The sequence below is a fragment of the Episyrphus balteatus genome, chromosome 2 (genome assembly GCF_945859705.1).
Source record: "Episyrphus balteatus chromosome 2, idEpiBalt1.1, whole genome shotgun sequence".
NCBI classification, from domain to species: Eukaryota; Metazoa; Arthropoda; class Insecta; order Diptera; family Syrphidae; genus Episyrphus; species Episyrphus balteatus.
Window position 1 is genome coordinate 80192386 of NC_079135.1, and position 20399 is coordinate 80212784.

The 20399-nt window shown below is 31.1% G+C and overlaps 2 protein-coding genes across 3 annotated transcripts in view; one reads left to right on the forward strand and one right to left on the reverse strand.

Annotated features, from left to right (window-relative positions):
• LOC129909920 (uncharacterized) overlaps positions 1–8404 on the forward strand; it is a 134204-nt gene extending 125800 nt beyond the window's left edge. For both annotated transcript variants that reach the window (XM_055987090.1, XM_055987091.1), the window contains 2 exons: positions 7929–8043; positions 8267–8404. The gene's annotated coding sequence lies outside the window, so the exon portion shown is untranslated. The remainder of the gene's footprint in view (positions 1–7928; positions 8044–8266) is intronic.
• Positions 8405–11093: 2689 nt separating this feature from the next.
• On the reverse strand, positions 11094–12010 carry LOC129909925 (odorant receptor 2a-like). The gene is made up of 3 exons (XM_055987096.1): positions 11683–12010; positions 11263–11626; positions 11094–11199 (listed from the first exon to the last, which is right to left on the reverse strand). The coding sequence occupies exons 1-3, from the start codon at positions 11865–11867 to the stop codon at positions 11128–11130; spliced, it is 621 nt and encodes a 206-aa protein (XP_055843071.1). The 5' UTR covers positions 11868–12010; the 3' UTR covers positions 11094–11127.
• Between the last annotated feature and the right edge of the window lie 8389 nt (positions 12011–20399).

Sequence of the window (20399 nt, forward strand, 5' to 3'; positions counted from 1 at the left end):
AAGTATTTGTCGAGTAGGTTTTTATTTCGCAGGTTGCTTTGTAATAAACGACTGGACCCTAAAATGTAATCGGGAACTATTCATTTTACCCTTTTCATTAAAAAATAAATCCAAAAAATTGCTTTTAAACTTTTTTTTTTTAAACAGATGTTAACAATTCTCATGAATAAGTGAATAAATAAAAGAAGATTATTATTCATACACATCATAAATAAAAAAAGATTTAAGAAATCAATTAAGCATCCTCCGAAGCAGCATCATCAGCAGGGTTGAAGAAAACTTTTCGTGTCATCATCAATTGAGCATAGATATATTATAACAATCCGTGAACCAAATACAACCCAGTACACCGACCCTCATAAGTATTTCCATTTGACTGGCCATTATAGACGCCCTCGCCCTCATTTTTGAATATAGTTCAATCGTGATGATATCTTCACTAGAATTCATTTATTTCCTTAGTCGAACATTATCGGTGCGTTGCGCTAATCCTACAAAATCGTCTTATAGATGCGAGCACAGCAAATATGTGTATTTCTCTTCCACTCTACCAACATCACAACTAAGAAAAAAAAAAGGGAAAAGAAATTGATCCGTCCAAGTAATAAATATGTCAATTTGCCTTTAGAGAGCATGAGATGCTGTATGCTGTAATAAAAATCTTCACCAAATCTTTTCCCTGTTGACTAAACTACTAGTAACCCCCATTGTATCTTGAGGATTTCTTCTCCTCAGCATCAATTCAGCACTATTTGGGATCGGTATGAATGAACATGAGGGTAAAATACGTTCTTTCAATGAAAAAAAAAAAAATGAATTTGCCTTTCGCCCCATATCGGTGTCGGATTAAATGTTCTATCGCATAAAAAAAGAAACGCACTCGCAATACGTAATTCGAACGAACGAGCGAACGAATTTGGATTCGGAAAGATGTCGCCCCAGATCTGCGACGCCGTATCTTTGCGTAAATCATGATGGAATTCCCTCTTGTTTTTTTGTTTTTGCTTTTTTTTTGCCAGACTGAATTAATTCTTATCTTTGCAGTCGGTTGTTGGTCGGTATTCGTATTCGATGCTACAACAGTAGACGTAGTCGATTTCGATACTTCCAGGATGAGAAGGGTGTTCTGCTCAACTCAGTGTGTAGTTGTTGTGATGTGGGGGTTGGTTTGATTGTATCGATTTTTATCGGCGAAAATGTGGGATGTTATGGGATGTCTGTCTGTTGTATGCTTACAATTCGAAAATATTAAAATGTTCTCTATGCTGGAAGGTTGAATAAGTAAGTTTTTTTTTGGGAGGAAGAGAGGTTTTGGGAGTGATGTCTTGTCTGTGTATATATGCGTGGGCTAACTCACCGCGACAGGCGATCATTTTGGAAAGGACAACAACACGACACACACAAATGGCCAGGAATCCAATTTAAATTATTTCGGCACAATGTGTAATGGACAGGTTCTTATTCTTTTGTGTGTAAACGATTTTAATTGACTTTGTGGTTTAATCGATTTTTAAAGAAGTTTAACTAAGAATTGGATTTTTTTTTTTTATGGTTTGTTTTTATACGAAATGAGTTTATTTTAATGACTATTTTTGTAAGACTTGATTATCTATCTGAAAGTTGACTTTTTATAACTATGTATTTCTCTTAATGGTATCTTAAGTATTTGTTCGATATCTTCAATGTTATTTTCATTATCGTTATTTTTTTCAAGTTTTCTTACAAAGGATACTCGTTTGTATACTCCTAACCAAAGGATATTGTATTTTTTTCTAAAAAAAAATTCTTTTAATCTTGTCAATTTGGATTTGAGTACAATGGACGGTCTCTTTTTGAGGAAGTCATAAATTTTACAATCATTAGATCATCAAATTTAAATGTGAAAAGTTCTTCAATCTTTGCTAGTACAAATTGACATGACCAATAACAAACTAGCAATTGCTAAACTTGAAATTAAGTTTCAGTTTGAATATGTAAGTCTTTTTGAGAGAGATGGGTAGATAGAATGTATTCAAGAAGTAAAGAAAGGTAAGGAAACTGTTATCTTTTATGGTTTCTGGTTTGGCGGATGTTATTGTGCTGCGCTTTCACTTTACCTACAAAAATGAGTCAGTTGTCATTGGACTTTGTTTGTTTTTACAATGATTGGATATCTCTGTATAACAGAAAGAGGAATGAATGATGTTATTCAAGGTTCAGACTCATATGAGGTCCGCCAAATTTTGTTGTTGGATTGGAATCCCGCTATGTAGGAATTTGGTGACGTGTATGTCTTGAGTCTTTGAGCCTATTTAAGAAAAATAACTTTTAGAGCTGGCATATTTGATGATGAAGAGTATTTTTAAGAACCCTTTAATGTTGATTGCGTCTTACTCTTTTTATTCTGCAATAGGGTGCAAATGATGGAAGATGTTTTAAACCTTTTAGACATTTTAGCAGATCATTTGAAATTTAAATTGATTGTCAAGTTCTTATTAACACTGAGTTTAGATTTGTTGTAGGAACTCTGGTGTCTGGTAGATGTAGATGTGTTTTTCACAAAGTGGCCCCAATTTTTTTTTTCATAATAAGTATGCCTTTTCGGTGGATCTTCCAACTAGATAATGATCCATAGTATACGGCCGACCCAGCTACACTTTTTGAATCCTTTCGAAAACTTGTGGGGAAATGCAAAGCCTCTTATCGGAAAAGAATAATAGTAATTAAGACTTTTAATGGAAAAGAGTTCAGGACACATATGAAGCTATACAGGTTGAAATCTCTCGAAGGCAGTCAAATAAACATAAAAACATGAACATGAATTGTACTTTTCGTGGGGTAAGACTTACTTTCGCCGAAGAACATGTAAGCTTGGACTATTGAACAGTGGAAGCATGTACCGTTCTCGGACGAGTGCCGAATATTCTTATGAGGACCAGAATGTCGTCGTCTTTACGCACTCACACGACAATCTAATCGACTTAAGGCTATTCTCTCGCCGGTGAACGGTAAATTTTCCACTGTTCAATAGTACAAGTTTAAATGTTCTTTGGCGCAAAGAAGTCTTACCCTACAATGATGTGAGAATAATTTGAATACTCCAACTAGGAGACTTGGTTTGAGATCTCTTTCTGTCAAGTCTTCTTATATTATTGTTCTTTCACTAACATAAAGATTTCGATGAGGCGAGCGAGGCTTCGCTGAAGCGATTTCTTAGCACATTGTAATATAAAGAAGTAGTTTCTAGTGAAAGTGCTTACAATTCTTGCCTTGGTTTTGGAAACACCTGCAAGAATGTTTAGGATTTTTTTGAAATACCTTATTCTTTTCAAATTCTTCAAATTTATTGCCTTTTTATACTTTTTGTAAATAAAACAATGCATATTAAACAATTCAAAAGATTTTCTAAAACAAAGATGTATGGAATATATACTAGCTGAGGTAGATGTGTAAGTTTTTAAGACAATTGGTTTAAACAAATTTGATTACGATAAGATTTGTTTATCGACAAATGTATTGGCTTTATGATAATCCTTTATGATATAAACCTAATTTCGAAAACTACCAGCATCCTTGGCTACTGGCTTCAAAACAATTATCTACCAACATATCAAATATTCTTCCAACTTAAGTTTGTATAACTTGTCATAGAATTATATAGCATATGGCAAATATTTTGATGAAAGATTCCATACAATCGATAAAAACATAAGAAAACCCTTCGGTCTTATTTCAAACCCACCCAAAAGCAAGCACATCATTTTTCAAAATATCTACATACATTCCATATACAGTTTTCCTTTTTTGGAAGCTGTTTCTGTTTGTTGTTTTTGCGCAATAACTATAAGTTTTGTCTAAATTGTCAGTTGTCACCAGTAGCTTTATCTTTGTTTTGTTTTCTGTTTTTTTTTTTTCGGTTGTGTGTCTGCATAGAAATACCTAAAATACTTATTCAACCTGGACAAAAGCATCTGCTAGCTACAAGCTATATAGGATATGATTTTCATAATAATAAATGATTGTAATCTATTTTAATAATAATTCCTTGTTTTCTTCTTGTTCGTTTATGTATGCAATACATAGGTCATTTGATTGATGATTCTGTTGTATAAGTATAAGTTTCATCCTTTTTTGCGCTCACATCCTATAAAGCTTTTCTCCTTTGTTGGGTTTTAAATCTTGTCTTTAGCATTTTAATGACATACAATCATCATTTATGTATGTGTATATGATTATCATCTGATAAATTGGCCGACAGAATTACATCTCGGATCATAGATAAAAGAAACAGAAATAGCATATTAAATTTGGGATTCTTGACATAAACAATAGTATAGTTTGTTTTTTTGTTTGAATACAGTAGAATACCTCACTTTGTACAGTGATTCTTTTTTTATTGGAATTTTTTAATACACTACTGATAGAGAAATCATAAGTACATTTTTTTGAGAGACAATATTTTCGAAATAAAGTAGTTTAAACAAAACAGGTGGACCTAGTTAATCTAACCATACGTAAATTTACGTGTCAATGATATAAAGGTGTTCCAATAAATGAGCTCCTACTGTGAATACTCTACAAACACGAAGTAAAACTTGGTTTCTATTTAAAAAGCCCATTTAAATCCAAGTCGTTTATGAAAAAAATGAAAAAAAACCAAAAACCCTTTTAAATGTGTGTAAAAATAAAAAACTACATGCTTTCTCTTAGGTGAGTGCTAATATTGCTATATAGCTGCTGAGGCGATACAAAAGCCAAATGGAAAATCCTGATGCACAACCATTTGCCAAACAAAAACCCGCCATCAACATCAACCCAGAGAGAGTATGGTCTCGTACAACAGCCACCACAAAGCTATATTCAACTCATGGGACATCCAGATCCAGCCATCTAACGTGACAAATCCCATTATAGATCAGGCCACAGATATCACAAATTGCACAGACATATAGCCCCATGCTCTCTATGCGTACTTTTAATGTTGTTTGGTTTATGGGATTTTGGCTACGATAGGCTGGTGGATGGTGGATGGTAAGTGCGACAACATTGTTTATCAGGGACGTGGGCAAACAAGTTGCAAAAAAAATTAAAATATAAACAACAACAACAACCAATAACTTCAAGCACCGCAAAAATATTTAAAACAAAAATAGGAAGTCGACTTTTGGTTATAGTAGCTGCAGTTCCCTTTTCAAAATCCGAGCCTGAACCGACCAGCAGCCGCCAGACACCTAAATCGTTTATGGCTGAGGTAGATAGGTATAGGGATACTACTTCTACTACTGGCAATAATGGTGTTGTGGGAGTCATTGTTTCGCCCTTTTATTCTTTTTTTGCACATTTGCTGGCGTCCGTCAGCCGTACCATGTATTTTCTAAAGCAAAAAGAAGAAACAAAAAATAACATGGAAAAAATAAAAAGGGATACGCCACAGAATATATAAATGTAGGTATGGCGGCAGCGTTGTCCGTGCTAACGACATAAACATTTAGAGGATATACAACATACATATAAGTTGAGTTGGCAAAACGTAGGTCAATTTTTGGTGTATTTTGGCAACAACTGGAATAAAGTATGACAAAGTGCAGACGAATCTTAATTATATATACAGTAGACAATGGATGCTTCGCATGAAATGCGACAGAATGGGAGTTAGGTCAAATAGACAAATAAAAAAAATAAACACTATTGCATGGTTTTTACTACCGACATAGATTTGTCTTGGCGTTGTTTTTTTTTTGCAATGTTTAATTTTGTGAACTCTACCAATTTTATTTTATTATTTTAGACATATTGATTTGATTCTGTTATAAAATGGGTTTACTGTCATTTCATCAGTTTTTTGAAATTTTAAAAGTTTAAAATAGTATTAATTAAAAAATGGTTATAGTGCGTTGAAACAAACCACAACCTTAACTATGCGTCTGAGGTATTGTAATAAAAATGAAACCAAAATTATTCCATCATGTAAAAAATTCGTGTCTCTCTTGTGAATGTAATAATGTTTTATGTTAGGAACAACACAGGGAGTAAAAAATAAATTTGTTTTCCACTGAATAAAAAAAATATTTACTTGAAAAAAATTTGAGTTAAAAAAAAAATTCATTGCAACTAAAAGTATTTTGCATTACAAAATGTTATTGCAACTTAAAAATATTTGCATCGGAAATAAAATTTTTTTTTGCAAATAAAAATATTTTGCATTAACAAAAAAAAAACAACTAGGTATATTGCAAATAAAAAAATGCAGAACCATTGAAAAAAAAAAACAATGCAAGATTTTTGCATTAAATATTTTTTCTTTTTTTTTGGCTATTATGGTATGAATAGCTAATGTATGGTCAAATAACCAAAATTGTTAGAAATTCGACAAATATTAAAAATAAAAGATTTGTGGCATTCGGGGACTGCCGCAGTAAAGCTATTGCATAATATTTTTTATCAACTTATTCAATTACATATAATTATTTATTAATTTATTATTAAGTAGTATTTTTTTTGTTGATATTAATTCAAGTTTTTTCTATGATTAATTCGAGCTACAATTATTATTAAAGAAACAAAAGTGGTTGTCATTAATTACATTAAAAATTAGCATTTCGCATTATGCCAATTTTCTTATATGCTAAGTATACAAAAAAATTGTACCTTCAATAAGCCTTATATTTCTTCTAAAGAATTTAACCATAACTAAAGCCTATATGTTTTGTAAAAAGTATAAAAATGATTTCTTGAAATCACACACTTTTCATGAAAATAAGCGAAAACAAAATTGACTTTTTCTTCACACATTATATTGTCAATATTTTTACATGACAACCTATAATAAATTTTATATCATTGGAAAGCTTATCATTTAACCTTTAAAAATATATATCAACCATATCTGTACGGCACCTACAAAAAAAAAAGTTACAATTTTTTAAAGACAACCATGTCGGCAAACGACCTCTCATAGGTGTTGTTCTTGCTTGTCTCGATCCATGCAAGCTTCGTACAGTCGTATCTACCATATACATATGTATGTAAAGTACATACACTTTAAGAGAACCACCCAAGTGGGTGGCGTCAGGTTTTTTCGTTACGAAATTTCTTGATTCGGTCCCCATAAAATCTATGCAATATTTAATTTACATGATTTTTTTTGTCTTTTTAAATGCAGAAATTTTTTTTATTTTCAATAATATTTGCAAAATATTTTTATTTCCCATAAATATTTTATTTTCAATGCAAATATTTTTCAGTTGAAATAAATTTTTTTTAATGCAAAATATTTTTAGTTGGAGCAAATATTTTTCAGTTGCAATGCATTTGTTTTTAATGCAAATTTTGTTCAGTTGCAGTAAATATTTTTTTAATGCATTTTTTTTTATTTGCAATAAATATTTTTTTAATTCAAATGCACTTTTTGTTTTAATTGATATTTTTGCAATCCTGAAACAATAGTTCGAATATTACATTTGGTTGTCAGCCAAAATATTTAACTTGTGAAATTCAATCATTTGCACCACAGCCTAATGAGTATCCAAAACCTTGTTTTACATTTTGGTCTTCTCAAGTTTGCAATTTTTTTTATAAACTAATTACTATCTTGGTCGTAGCACCTATAAGTTGTTAAGTTGTATCATTTAAAGGCTTATAATTTGAAAGTTTCGAAGGAAAGCAGCCTGAGGCAAGTATGGAAACATACGAAATTTAAAATTGACTTCATATTTATTTAATTTGTGTTCATGCTGATTCTACAAGTGTACAACATATTGACTATTATAAATTGTATCTTCAAAATCAGACATGTTTTTACAAATCGTTTCTGACTCAAAATTAACCTCATAAACAAACGACTTCAGAATGGAGTTCTTACATTTATGGATTGATGTGCCCTAATATTGTTCAATTTTGCAAATTAAATGTATTACAAACAAAATTATAACGTATTATTTAACTTTCAGGAATATAATTCGAAGACTGCTTCATGCCAAGTAATTCAGTATCACTGTTCAATGAAACCATCAACATGTGGAGATATTGAAGATTGTAGACAGCCATTTTTTTGTAAATAAATCGGTACGTTCTTTTTTTTCAACTTTTAAACACTATCAATTATTTTATCAACTACCCAATTATAAATGTTTTATAGCTAAATTTTAAAAGTATTTTAAAATTTCCATCAATTTTTTTTAATTTTACAAAATTTTAATATTACTCAATTAAAAATCGTAAAATGGATTGTTATTTAAAACCTAATTTAAAATCAAAATATTGAAATCATTTTTTTTTCTCATTTCAGACTAAACAAATAGAAACAAAATCGTTTTTTTGGAATATTTATGCTGAGGAAGTTTAGGATACTTATTCAAAAATAGAGTTAATTAAATTAATGAATTGAACCTGAAGTAAAAAACTGCCTACAACTTAAAAAAAAAAATGAACTTTGTAAAAATTAAAACAAAAATTAAAAACAAAAAATCACACAAACAAAACAATTAACTAACTAGAAGTTATTTCAATCTTATTGAAGAAAGTTCTCTTTATAAAACTTTAAACAAAAATATAAAAATTAAATTATTAGAAATAATGAATTAAGAAAAATAATTAAACAATTACTAAATACAATATTATTTTTTTAAATATATGAAATCTTAATTTTAATTTTGCTTACTATTATAGTTTTTTTTTTTTTAATTTAATGCAAATAGTTATATTATTATGAATTTAATAAAATATAATGTATATTTGTTTTTAAGATGAAAACACACAAAAAAAAGACGTATTTAGTAATTATATGATATTTATAGAAATATATTTACCTTAATGTAAATTTTCTGTATAAAATGTACAATTTTTAAACAAATAAACAAAAATTAAAAACAAAAAAAGTAAACTTTCTAGGGATAAAAACATATATATACATAAAATATATATATATATATAAATATTTTAAAATCCAATTTATTATAAAATCATAACATTCAAACTTTTTGGTAATTGCGAAGATTCACATACAAACATAAAAAAGTTAAATTTCAAACTAAGAACTGTTTTATATATATAAAAAAAAATCATAACTAAATAATAAACTCTGTTGACTTTAAAAATGCACTTTGTCGTGGAGTAAAATCTCTCTTTTTTGAATTTTTAGCCAACACAAATTAAAATCCTGAAATTAAATAAAAATAATAAAAATAACACACAAATATAAATGTTTTGAATGTAGTATACCGAAAGTTGAAAGGAAAATTAATCATTAACAGAAATTAATCGTTTAAAATTAAAAACAAAAAAAAAAAAAATCAAATCTAAGTTATAACATGGAGAACTATTGTTTTAGAAATTATTATGAATGGATAAATCCAAAAAGCTTAAAATGTGATATTTTGTAAAACTCGAAGAACATAAAATATTATTAAAGGTTATAATTATTAAAATATCTAAATACAAGTTGTTTTATTTCCAGAAAGGCTTACAGAACTAATATTTATTTGTATAATTTTATTATAATAATATTCTTTTGTAAAATTTTTATTTAGTTTTACTTTTTACAAGACTGGTTCTGGTATTCTCGAATCCGGTCAGAGGATTGATTCATTAGATTGGAGTTTTCGAGATTAATCGCAAGCCTTATAACCCTAACCTAATACAAAAAAAAAAAAACAAAAACATATGAAGGGTCCAGAGGAAAAACGGCACTTGTCAGCTTTTGGTCAAAAATAAAATAATGATGATTTCTAGTAGTTTTAACTGAACACTATCCGATGGCATCCTTACTTTTAGAAAACAAATTTAAGCCTTGCTAGAAAAATAAATAAATAATTTGCCTTTAGTACTAAGTTGTATGAAGAACAAAATTTTGAATTGTGTATTTCTCGAAATGAGTTGGAATGGACCTATTTAAACTATATCAGATTCCAATATTTCGAAAAATGTAGGAACGCAAAACCTTATTTAGCAAAAAAAAACCTTGTAAAGTTTTTTTCGAAGATTCCAAATCTGCAACCGCATAATATTGCCCAGTAAATTTAAGAGTTCTATTACCGAGAGGGTCACAAAAAGTAGAATTTAACTATTCATATCACCATATCTCTCTATTAGCTTTATTTTTAACCTTCTTTAAAGTGCAAGATTAGGGATTGTGCATTTCTGGGCCATCTAGTTATTTATCTCTCTCAAAGTGAAGACAACTTTTAAGTAATATCTTCGGAACCCAAGATAGAATACGAGTTTTAAATTATGAGTTACAGTGGACAGGTACAAAGGTAAGGTACAAAGATTACAAATCAATTTTTTCATATCTTTCTAAAGTCCAAGGTTAACCCCTTGCGCCAAAAAAATTGCATTTTGAAAAATTTTCTCCAAATCCATCGAGTGACACATCAAAAGAAAGATCTTTTTAGGCTCTATTCATAATTGAAACTCAAAAGTTTTTTTGTGATCTGATTGCGTGTTATTAGTATTTTAAATATTTTGTTGCATTGTTGAACGGTCTGTAAACGATTTAATATTCAGAAAACATGAGGTCATAGTGAACAGACCAACTGATTAAGGTCGAAAAATAACAATTTTTTTTTTGAGATTTTCGACCCTTGCCCGAAAAAAATGCGGTTTGAAAATTTTTTTTCCAAATCCATCAACTGGGGCATCAAAAGAAAGGTCTTTTTAGGCTCTATTCATAATTGAAACTCAAAAGTTCCTTTGAGATTTTGTTGATAAGTTATTCGCATTTTAAATATTTTTTGTATTAATTTCGGACGCAAGTCTCGAAAGTAAAGAAAAGGCCTATCCACCTACATTTTTTTATTTTTAAAAATGACCTAGCCCAAAAATGCGTTTAAAAAAAATTCCTCCAAATCTATTTTGGTAGCTGATATTAGATTTTAAGACATGCGTTTATAGTGAACATAAAGGTTCAAAAGTTTTAAATATCAAAAATACCTACCCTTTGCTGAAAAATTTTCATTCATTAAAAAAAAATTGTAAAAAATATGCTTAAACGATTTATAATTCAAAATTATTTTATATTTATTTCAGACCAAGTTGCATAACTTGATGGAACCAACTGTATCTTTATATTCGAGTCCAACTAAATTTTAGGTTGGTTTATCTTTCCATTAAGAAGTGTCCTTTATAAAAATATCGTAGATGTAAATAAAATTAATTTGTTGAAACAATTCCTCCAGACATTTGAGTGAGCACAGTAAACATAGAAAATGAGAACCGGAGAATCTGCAAATTTTAAAAAAGACACTAATATAAAAATGTTGCAAAGTTGAAAAAAAAAAATCTCACCGCAATAAATGTTTGTAAATTAATTCTTACAAGACCACCAGCATTTAAAATATTTTCAATCTGAGATCTTTGCATAAAAATTATAAGAGTTTTTTGAAACTTCAATGTCTGATCCATCCAGTTGCAATTGTAAATGGCTGTTGTCAAACGATCACTTTCCTCCAGAAGTGAATTTCCGAAATAGCATACCGGAAATGATACAGACAAGATCGTCAACATGTCGATAACAGTCATGATCAGTTGACCAATGGAATCATGATTGAACTTTAGATAAGAGAAAACCGTCAAACACAATACAGCTCCAGTAATGATAAGTTGAACGAGTACAGTTTGTGAGATCGTTGGTTTAATAATGTCAAATAAGCTATAAGGAAAAATGTAATAAATATTTGATCTTGAGAACATGAAAAAAAGTTCAACCTTATGATATTTCGATGGTCGTTTATACACAACTTAAGTTCTGTATAGTTATCATCTTGAGTCTTCCTTTTATCTTTACCAATTCGTGCCACCCTCATGCAAAGAACACGAATTTGTCCATTCAACAGATTGATGCTTACTGGTGAAAATACATCATTTGCTGTATTCTGAATTATTTGAATCATAATTGGAAAGAATTGAAATCCAAATGCAAGGAAATAATTATAAACTTTTAGATTCCACGTTAACCAGCCTTCAAATACAAGACTTCCTTTCAAAAATCTCGACAAACAGTATGGTAGTACAGAAAAGGAAAATATTATTTCAATTATCACTGTCATGTAACTACATTGTTTGATAATCTTTTTCAAATATTTAAATTCATCTTTATTAACACAAGCTCGTTTGTCAAGTTGGCTAAGATAGTTCTTAGCCATTTCTAACTTAGACAATCTCAAGAAAATCATAAATTGTTTAACTGTCACAGTACAGAAATAAAGACTGACTTGTAATGTTTTAATTAACGATGCGATATCAACAAGAAAAAATACATTAATTAGCGATGAAATTGGTGAAAAAATATTTGCAACAAAGTTAACTGATATTCCATAAATAATGTAAAGCCATTTTAGGGTTTTTGGTGGATATACACCAGTAATACGCCAAATGCGCCACATATGAGTAAAGCACTGATGGGTATTTAGTTCGAACATACTCGTTGTTGGTTTTAAACTAAACTGGATATCAAACTATTGACAAATTTCCAAATTTGATGGAGACAAAACAACAAACATAGTTATTGTTTATTCATTGTGTTTTACTCGTGAACTTTTAATGTGTCTATAGCAATTAAAGCCCTTGAAATATTAATATCGGATCCCTTAGGCCGAGATCTGAATAATTATACAAATTTATGAACACTCTAAAAATAGTAATTTTGTAGCTGCTGTTTACATCTAGAGTTTGTGTCTTCTTTGTTTTTTTTTTTTATAGTAAGAAGTTCATTCACATTATCCTCTAAAGTTAAAGAATGGAAAGGATACAAAAATGGCATCTTGTCGTCTGCAGAAGAAAAGGGGCAAAATAAAATTCACAACTAGGTCACACAAACTTGCTCTTATAGTAAAAGTTGTTTTGAAGGCTAAAGCTTATCATTAAAAATTTACCAACATTTTCCAATTTTTTTTAAACCCCTTCTTTTTAAATTTTTCTATCAAGGATATTAAAACTATTTTGTACAAAGAAAAAATCGTTGAAATTAGTTTAATCTTTTTTGAGAAATCTTGTATGAGATTTAGGAAAAGTGACAGAGCATCCGTTTTTATATTTATAGTTTGAAATAATGTAAATTTAGCTCATTCACATTAACTGGAGAACTTACGTTATTTAACCCCCCGAAAACCGTATTAAGCACAAAATTAGAGTTGTCAGACCTTTTAATTCGATATTAAAACGAGCATGGGTACAAAACTGCGTACTTATGTTTTGGTTATACCTCTACTCCCAAAATTTGCTCGGCCTACTAGCAAAAAACTAGCTTTTTTCTCACTTTTGACTAGTACTGTAACGAAGCGTTACATATTCTCTCCATAACCCCCACCCCCGGACTATACACACCAGTCAATCATACCGCCCGGACTATTTACCTGTCCTATTACCACTATTACCTTTTGCAACTGTACGCCCGGACTATAAAATCCAAGAAACCGTACCGCCCGGACTATAAGCGTACCTACCAACCATCACCACACCATCAACAGCTACAACAACAATTATATATTAAAGATTAATTATAATGTGTAATTTTGTACCAGAATTATTGTTTAGTTTTTACGATTCACATTTAGTCTAAGCAAAAATATATGTAAGTAGAGGTGAAATTTGCACTGAAAATCGAGAATCGTCAACCTTCGAAAAATAAAGAAGTAGTTCTCCCGCCGCTACTAAAGTTGAATAGCAACTTGGTTATGGTGCCAGCGCCAGGTTCAATTTTAACTAATTGTTCCGACTTTTTGAAGCAAAAGTTTATTTAGTTTTTATATAATATAACTCTTTCACCCTCGCTAGGAGGCTGTGCACTAGGGACGTAATTAATTCCCACTCACTTTGAGACTGGGCTTACTCCGAGAGTTATTAGATAGCGCTCTATTCACCCTCGCTAGGAGGTGTGCACCCATGGTATAAAAAGACAAGGTATGATCATTAGAGCCGCCATCTTACAAAATGGGGTAATAAGGTTTTGACGTTTGGCATTTGGCAAAGTCAAAAGCAACAACAATTTCCAAGACAAATTTGTTTACAACAACAATTTCAATGGGCTGGGCCATAAACAAAAAATACCAAGACTGGAAACTCGGCGGTCAACTGACGTTTGTCTACAAGCTGCGAGGTGCGGTGAATGTCGTGAACCTATCGTTGTGTTCGTGTCCGATGTGTGGTGAATGTCGTGAATCTATAAATGTGTGCGTGTTAACGTCATTTACCACCGTGGTGGCTTTCACATATATTCACAGACAACACTGTACACAACAGGGTTTTGGGGGGAAAGACGTACGAAAGTTTCCAGTCTTGGTATTTTTTGTTTATGATCATACCTTCTCTTTTTATACCATGGTGTGCACCAGAATATTCCCTCTCATCTTGGGTCTAGGCTAATTCCCACTCAACCTGAGAACGGGCTTTTCTAATCAGAGCATGTTAGGGTATAACATAGTATAATAAATAAAGAAATAAATAATTTAATAGTTAAAAGAAATTAGTTAGTCTATTGAATAAAAATAAAGAACATTAATAATTGGAAAGAATTCGGTGTTTTTACTCTAACTGAGTTTTAAGATTGCTTTTCTCAGGACGAACCATAAACAAAAAATACCAAGACTGGAAACTTTCGTACGTCTTTCCCCCCAAAACCCTTTTGTGTACAGTGTTGTCTGTGAATATATGTGAAAGCCACCACGTTGGTAAATGACGTTAACACGCACACATTTATAGATTCACGACATTCACCACACATCGGACACGAACACAACGATAAGTTCACGACATTCACCACACCTCGCAGCTTGTAGGCAAACGTCAGTTGACCGCCGAGTTTCCAGTCTTGGTATTTTTTGTTTATGGGACGAACCTTGGATTCCGGCGAGCTTACCTCAGCCTTTGAAAATTAAGCATCATGGAGAGTTTCGGAGTAGAGCTGGGCAAATCGTTCATTTCAAAAGATCGAATCGTTCAAAGATTGATTTCATCAAAGATTCGGTCATTTAATCGAAACCATTTCTTTTTCACTCATTTCGTTCTGACAAATGAGAGAAGAAACAAGAAATCGCGTCGTATAACTTGAAATAATAACATTTCAATGCAACCATATAAAACAATTTTTCGTTTATATTTTCTATGAGAATTTTAAAAAACTAATTATCTCCGCTTTTTTTTGAAAATATATTTTTGGAAAATTTTAAATGTAAATTTGATTATTAGTAAGGCATTATGTCTCCGTCAAGTTCAAAACGTGGAAATAGATACATCAAAAATAAAAAGAAGTCAAGGTCAGATATTCGATAGAAATTCCCAATCGAATCCGATTCAATTCAAACTCTGAACCTGCTTATATAAACTTGTATCAGTTGTATGCATGGAATCGAAATGATGATTGAGAATGAATGGAATGAACGAAATCCGAGTTCTGAGAGATTTTTTAGATGATTTTTGATTGTGAACGATTTGGATGAACAAAACGTTCTTTTCCACTTCGTGGTTTTTGATTGTAAACGATTTGGATGAACGAAACGTTCTTTTCCACTTCGTGGTTTTTGATTGTGAACGATTTGGATGAACGAAACGTTCTTTTCCATTTCGTGGTTTTTGATTGTGAACGATTTGGATGAACGAAACGTTCTTTTCCACTTCGTGGTTTTTGATTGTAAACGATTTGGATGAACGAAACGTTCTTTTCTACTTCGTACTTTCTTATTTTATGAACGTGATTGATATAAGAGGATTGATTGATTTGGTTTATAGTGATTGCAATCACTCAGAATTTTCGGTGAACGGGTCAAAAAGACCGAATCAATCACGATTGACACAGCTCTATTTCGGAGTTAGATAACTTCTACAATATGATGGTTACAATAACGATTGTGGACACATTTTATAGATAATTATAAGTACTATAATTCATTCTTAGAGAATTACCCAGACAAATCAAAAGTTGGTCAGATATATGAAAAAATGTCATTTTGCCCCAACCTTGCGACACAAACCCGCACTTTAACCAACTATAAAATTTTATTTAATAAACTCAAGGAATTGTTTTGTATATCATTTTTTAGATAATTTTATTGTTAATAAGTCTTACCTTTGTCATTTTTTGTTAAAATGAATAACAATGGAGCTATTCAATAAAAACGATACCAATCTCTTTTCCAAGATGGCGGCTGTTCCCAAGTCCCAACCTCCAATCATCCCAACAAATTTACTTTTATGATAAGGACAACCTCCCGAACACATTCAATGAAAAAAATTTTGTCCCGCGAAAAATGCGATTTAATTTACTAATTTCCCTGGGCTAAATAGAAATTTAAGATAAAGATACTTTGAACTACAAGAGCAAGTACGTGTGACCCAGTAGTGCATTTTATTTTAATACGCTTTTATTAGCTTCTTGTAACTAAGTAAGAATAATGTAATAAAATCTTGGAACTAAATTTTAACCCACTTTCAATTATCGTATTAAACTGAAACTTTGTACAAAGTAAATATATGTAGTTCGGACGGCAACACAATATTTGAGTGGTCCGGACCCAGGGGTGGGGAATTGGGGGAGTCAAAGCACAGCAAATCAATTTTAGCCTTGCAGGTACGAGCGAAAAAGAGGGGCTTTGGAGGCTAATACAACCCAAGTCGAATTGAATCTACTTTCATTGTAGTACATATAGTAGATATATGTACATAGTTAAAAAAAAACAACTAAACATACGCTTTTATCACGCACTAAAAACTATAAAATAATTTAATTGACTTATATTAAATGGTAAGATCATAAAGCGTAGAGCGGAGTTTTGTTGCTTGTACTTTCATAAAATTTTAAACAAAGTGCTCAACGCTTTTTGATCTTAACCATTTCCTATAAGTCAATTAAATTATTTTATAGTTTTTAGTGCGTGATAAAAGCGTAGTTTTAGTTTTTTTTTTAAACTATGTATATTATTGGAACTTAAATTTATCTAAGAAGTTATTTTTTTCCTTTGCAGAACGAATTTGACGGATTTTCAAAAGCAAACAAATATTCTCGCAAATTACCCTCAACTTTTTTTACAAGTATCATAGAAGTTTTAAAGTTCAATGTTAAGAATTCTGAGTTGAATCCTTAGACTGAGACCGTAGCTCCTTTAGCAATAACAACAACTTCATATGACCCAGTCAAGTAATTTATTATTACTTCCTTCTTTTGTTTGACTTTTATTAGGATCCTAATGAACAATATTATCTCTTAAGGACTAAAACCTGCTCAAAAGCCTTTTGCACAACCAACATAATTTATACAAATAAGTGTCTGTCATATCGAATCTCATTACACACCCTAATAAAAGTTCTTATACCATCCATGCCATGCTAGACTAACCAATTTGGATGCAACAAATATAACATAAACAACCTTAAAAAGTCAATTTTGTCAAAATACGAGTATGTACATATTTACTTATATATTGAAGCATTCTGAAATACATATTTGTGTAAGCAGTTTTACTTTCATTCAGTCAAACTGTCTATTTGGCTGGTGTACTATAGCTAAAAGAGGACGACGTGGATACATCCTCTATATCTTTCAAACAGAGAAAAAGGACACGAAAAAAAAAGGACACATTTGGCCACTTTATTTCTAAGCACCCCAACTGTGGCATCTTGTGATGCAGGAGATAAAAAAAATTGTGTGTGTGCAGTGTATGCAGAATGCCAAAAGGGTATAGGACGAGAGAGGACCAAAATAAGAAAATATTTTCTTGGCCATTATGTAAATTTAATTCAACAGAAGCTGCTTTATATATATGAATGTTTTGTGGGTATCCTTGCAGGGTCGACCGAAGGTGAGGGGTCGCTATGCACGGCACGGACAACGAAAAGTCTGTGGCTAAAAGGAATTTTCTTGTTTTCATATATTTCATCCCCCCTTCGATGTGTCTTTTTGACAGGTTCGTAGCAAGGAAGGAGAACTGATATTATTTTAAAATATAACTTGAGTTGATATATCAATTTAATTTAAAATAAGGTTTCTGTCAGAGAAAAGTGTAAATTGTGAATCTGCAAAATGGTTCTACTTTATTCAGAATTGACTAACTGATATTTGGCCAAATCAATTTCTTGATATCTTAACCTCAGACTTCTAAACATTTTCAGTAATCTTAACTGGATTCCATACAAAATTTTCTTATATCAACTTTTTTGGCCCATATGAATAGAGAAGAGGACTGGGAAGTCTGATATATTTATAAAATCCCTTTTTTAGGCGCCATCTTGTATATGAAGTTGAACGTGTTCAAAACAAATAAATTGTTTATGAACTAAAAGTTCGTTTTGTTTCCGGAAACCTTGAAATGTATGTAAATATCCTTGCAACGGCCATGACTAGACCAAACCATACATATCTGCTACTTTATATACACAATTTGAAAAGTCTTGGCTGTAGAGTCCTTTGTCGTTAAGTTTCATTGCATCGACCATTGACTTGTGATTTTGCAATATGCAGTCTCTAGCACCTTATACTTCTCAGGATGGGCTTTAGTTGGACGTAAAGGACCAAACTATTATAAAAAATAAGAAGCAATATGTTTGCTTGGGAATTTTACTGCAGATAAACAAATTTAGTGTTTTGCATCCTCACGAAACAGTCAAGCTGTGCTATAATATATTTTGTTTATACAATGCCAAGCAAAGAATAAAGATAGCCACGTACGTGGAATTCAAAAGGAATAACAATTGGGACACACGGTAGCTACTACTACTACTACTACCCGCCATCAGTACCCTACCCATTTGTTCTTTTGTATTTTCTTTCTGATGATAGAGATGCAGAAAAAGCTTAACACAATCCAAAATGGCTATGATGGCTACTATGGTGGAATTCCTTTTCGTTGTTGTCCTTCGGGAGAAAAACTTTGATTCCACGTTTTTGTTTGCGTGACATATATATATTTATTTATATTCGCATTATGAATCCTTATTTGGTAAGAGTAAAAGGGATTCCACAGGCGCACGTGTCTAAAATAAAGACTTACGTAATGTATTTTGCTTTGCATTTTAAATTGTTTCCTTTTCTATATTTTTTTTTGTTTTTGTTTTTCGTTGTTTTTTTTTTTTTATGTTTTCTTTGCTTTAACACAGAGCGGGTTTAAAATTGTTAAAGAAGGTTTCTTTTGAGATTTTTTTTTGTTCTGCAAGAGTCCTTCTAAGGAATCTGAAGAGATGGTTGTTTTTCGCTAAGCTATAATAATACCTACAATATTCTCACAATGAACGAAAATATAATTAAAATAGAAATGAAATAAGGATTTATTGCACAAGATTAAGTCGGACATTGATTTGTCAAGATGTCTTAATTCTAGAAAACGGAGATAATTTGTGATCTTTTATAAAAGAATGATATAGAGTTGAATTGCATGAAAAAGTGATAGTACGGAACAATATTTGAAATTTAATTTTTTTTGAGATTTTCGAACCTGTAACATATACCTACTAAAATTTTGACTTAACAACGCCATAATTTTGACAATCAGTTAATGTTCAGTAAAAATCAATTTCATTTGCCGTTTTAGCAGAGTTTAAATTAGGGGAATTTGAAGGGTCACTGTGGTGTATGTGTAACTTTTTTGTACATAGAAAAATTTTATTGCAAATTGTAGTTCTTGAGTAATAAATGAGACAAGTTGAACTTTGTTGGACGTACTGTAACATTTCCAAATGTTTAGTCATGCTAAGGTTCGCAAACGGGATTTAACACATAAAAAAAAACTACTTTCCTCCAGGGCTGTCAGAAATCAATTTTTAAAATGATTTTCATGTTTTTTTGAATTAACATCTTGTTTCAGTGTTTTCGTGTCCAAAATCATGTTTTTTTTTTTAAATTCAAGGAAAAAGGTTTAACAATCATTTTGTAAGCCCACAACTCCAAACCTGAAGTCCGTTTATATGAAACTAAAAGGCATTACCTGCTACAAAAATTAAAAAGTGAACATTTTCAAACTAATTGTGTGAGAGTTTTCTGACCCAAAAATGAAAAACAATTATGCAGAAAGCTTATTTTTTGGTTCCAAAAACAATTTTTGTAGTTTTTGAAGTGAAAACTTCTTTAGTATCGTAGTGATATGATGAAACGAAAAAGCGACACGAAAAATTAATTGATCATAACTTTTTTGTTTTAATAGATAGATGAATGAAATTTTCACAGTAGATAGGTAATTAAATAAATTATAACTGTGCAAAATTATATATATCAAGGGGCACGGTAGTGCCCAGCCAAGTTCTCTAGCAACTTTGGCACTACACCCTTATTTACAGGAAACAACTCAGGCCATTTTCGACCCCCCTCTAACTTCCACACCACTACATTTGTTGAGCTCGTAAAAACCAAACTCCTTACAAAATTTCAGCCTCCTACGATGAGTAGTTTCTGAGATATAGGGCTTCAAAAATCGCAAAAACCGTAACTGACTCACTGACTCACT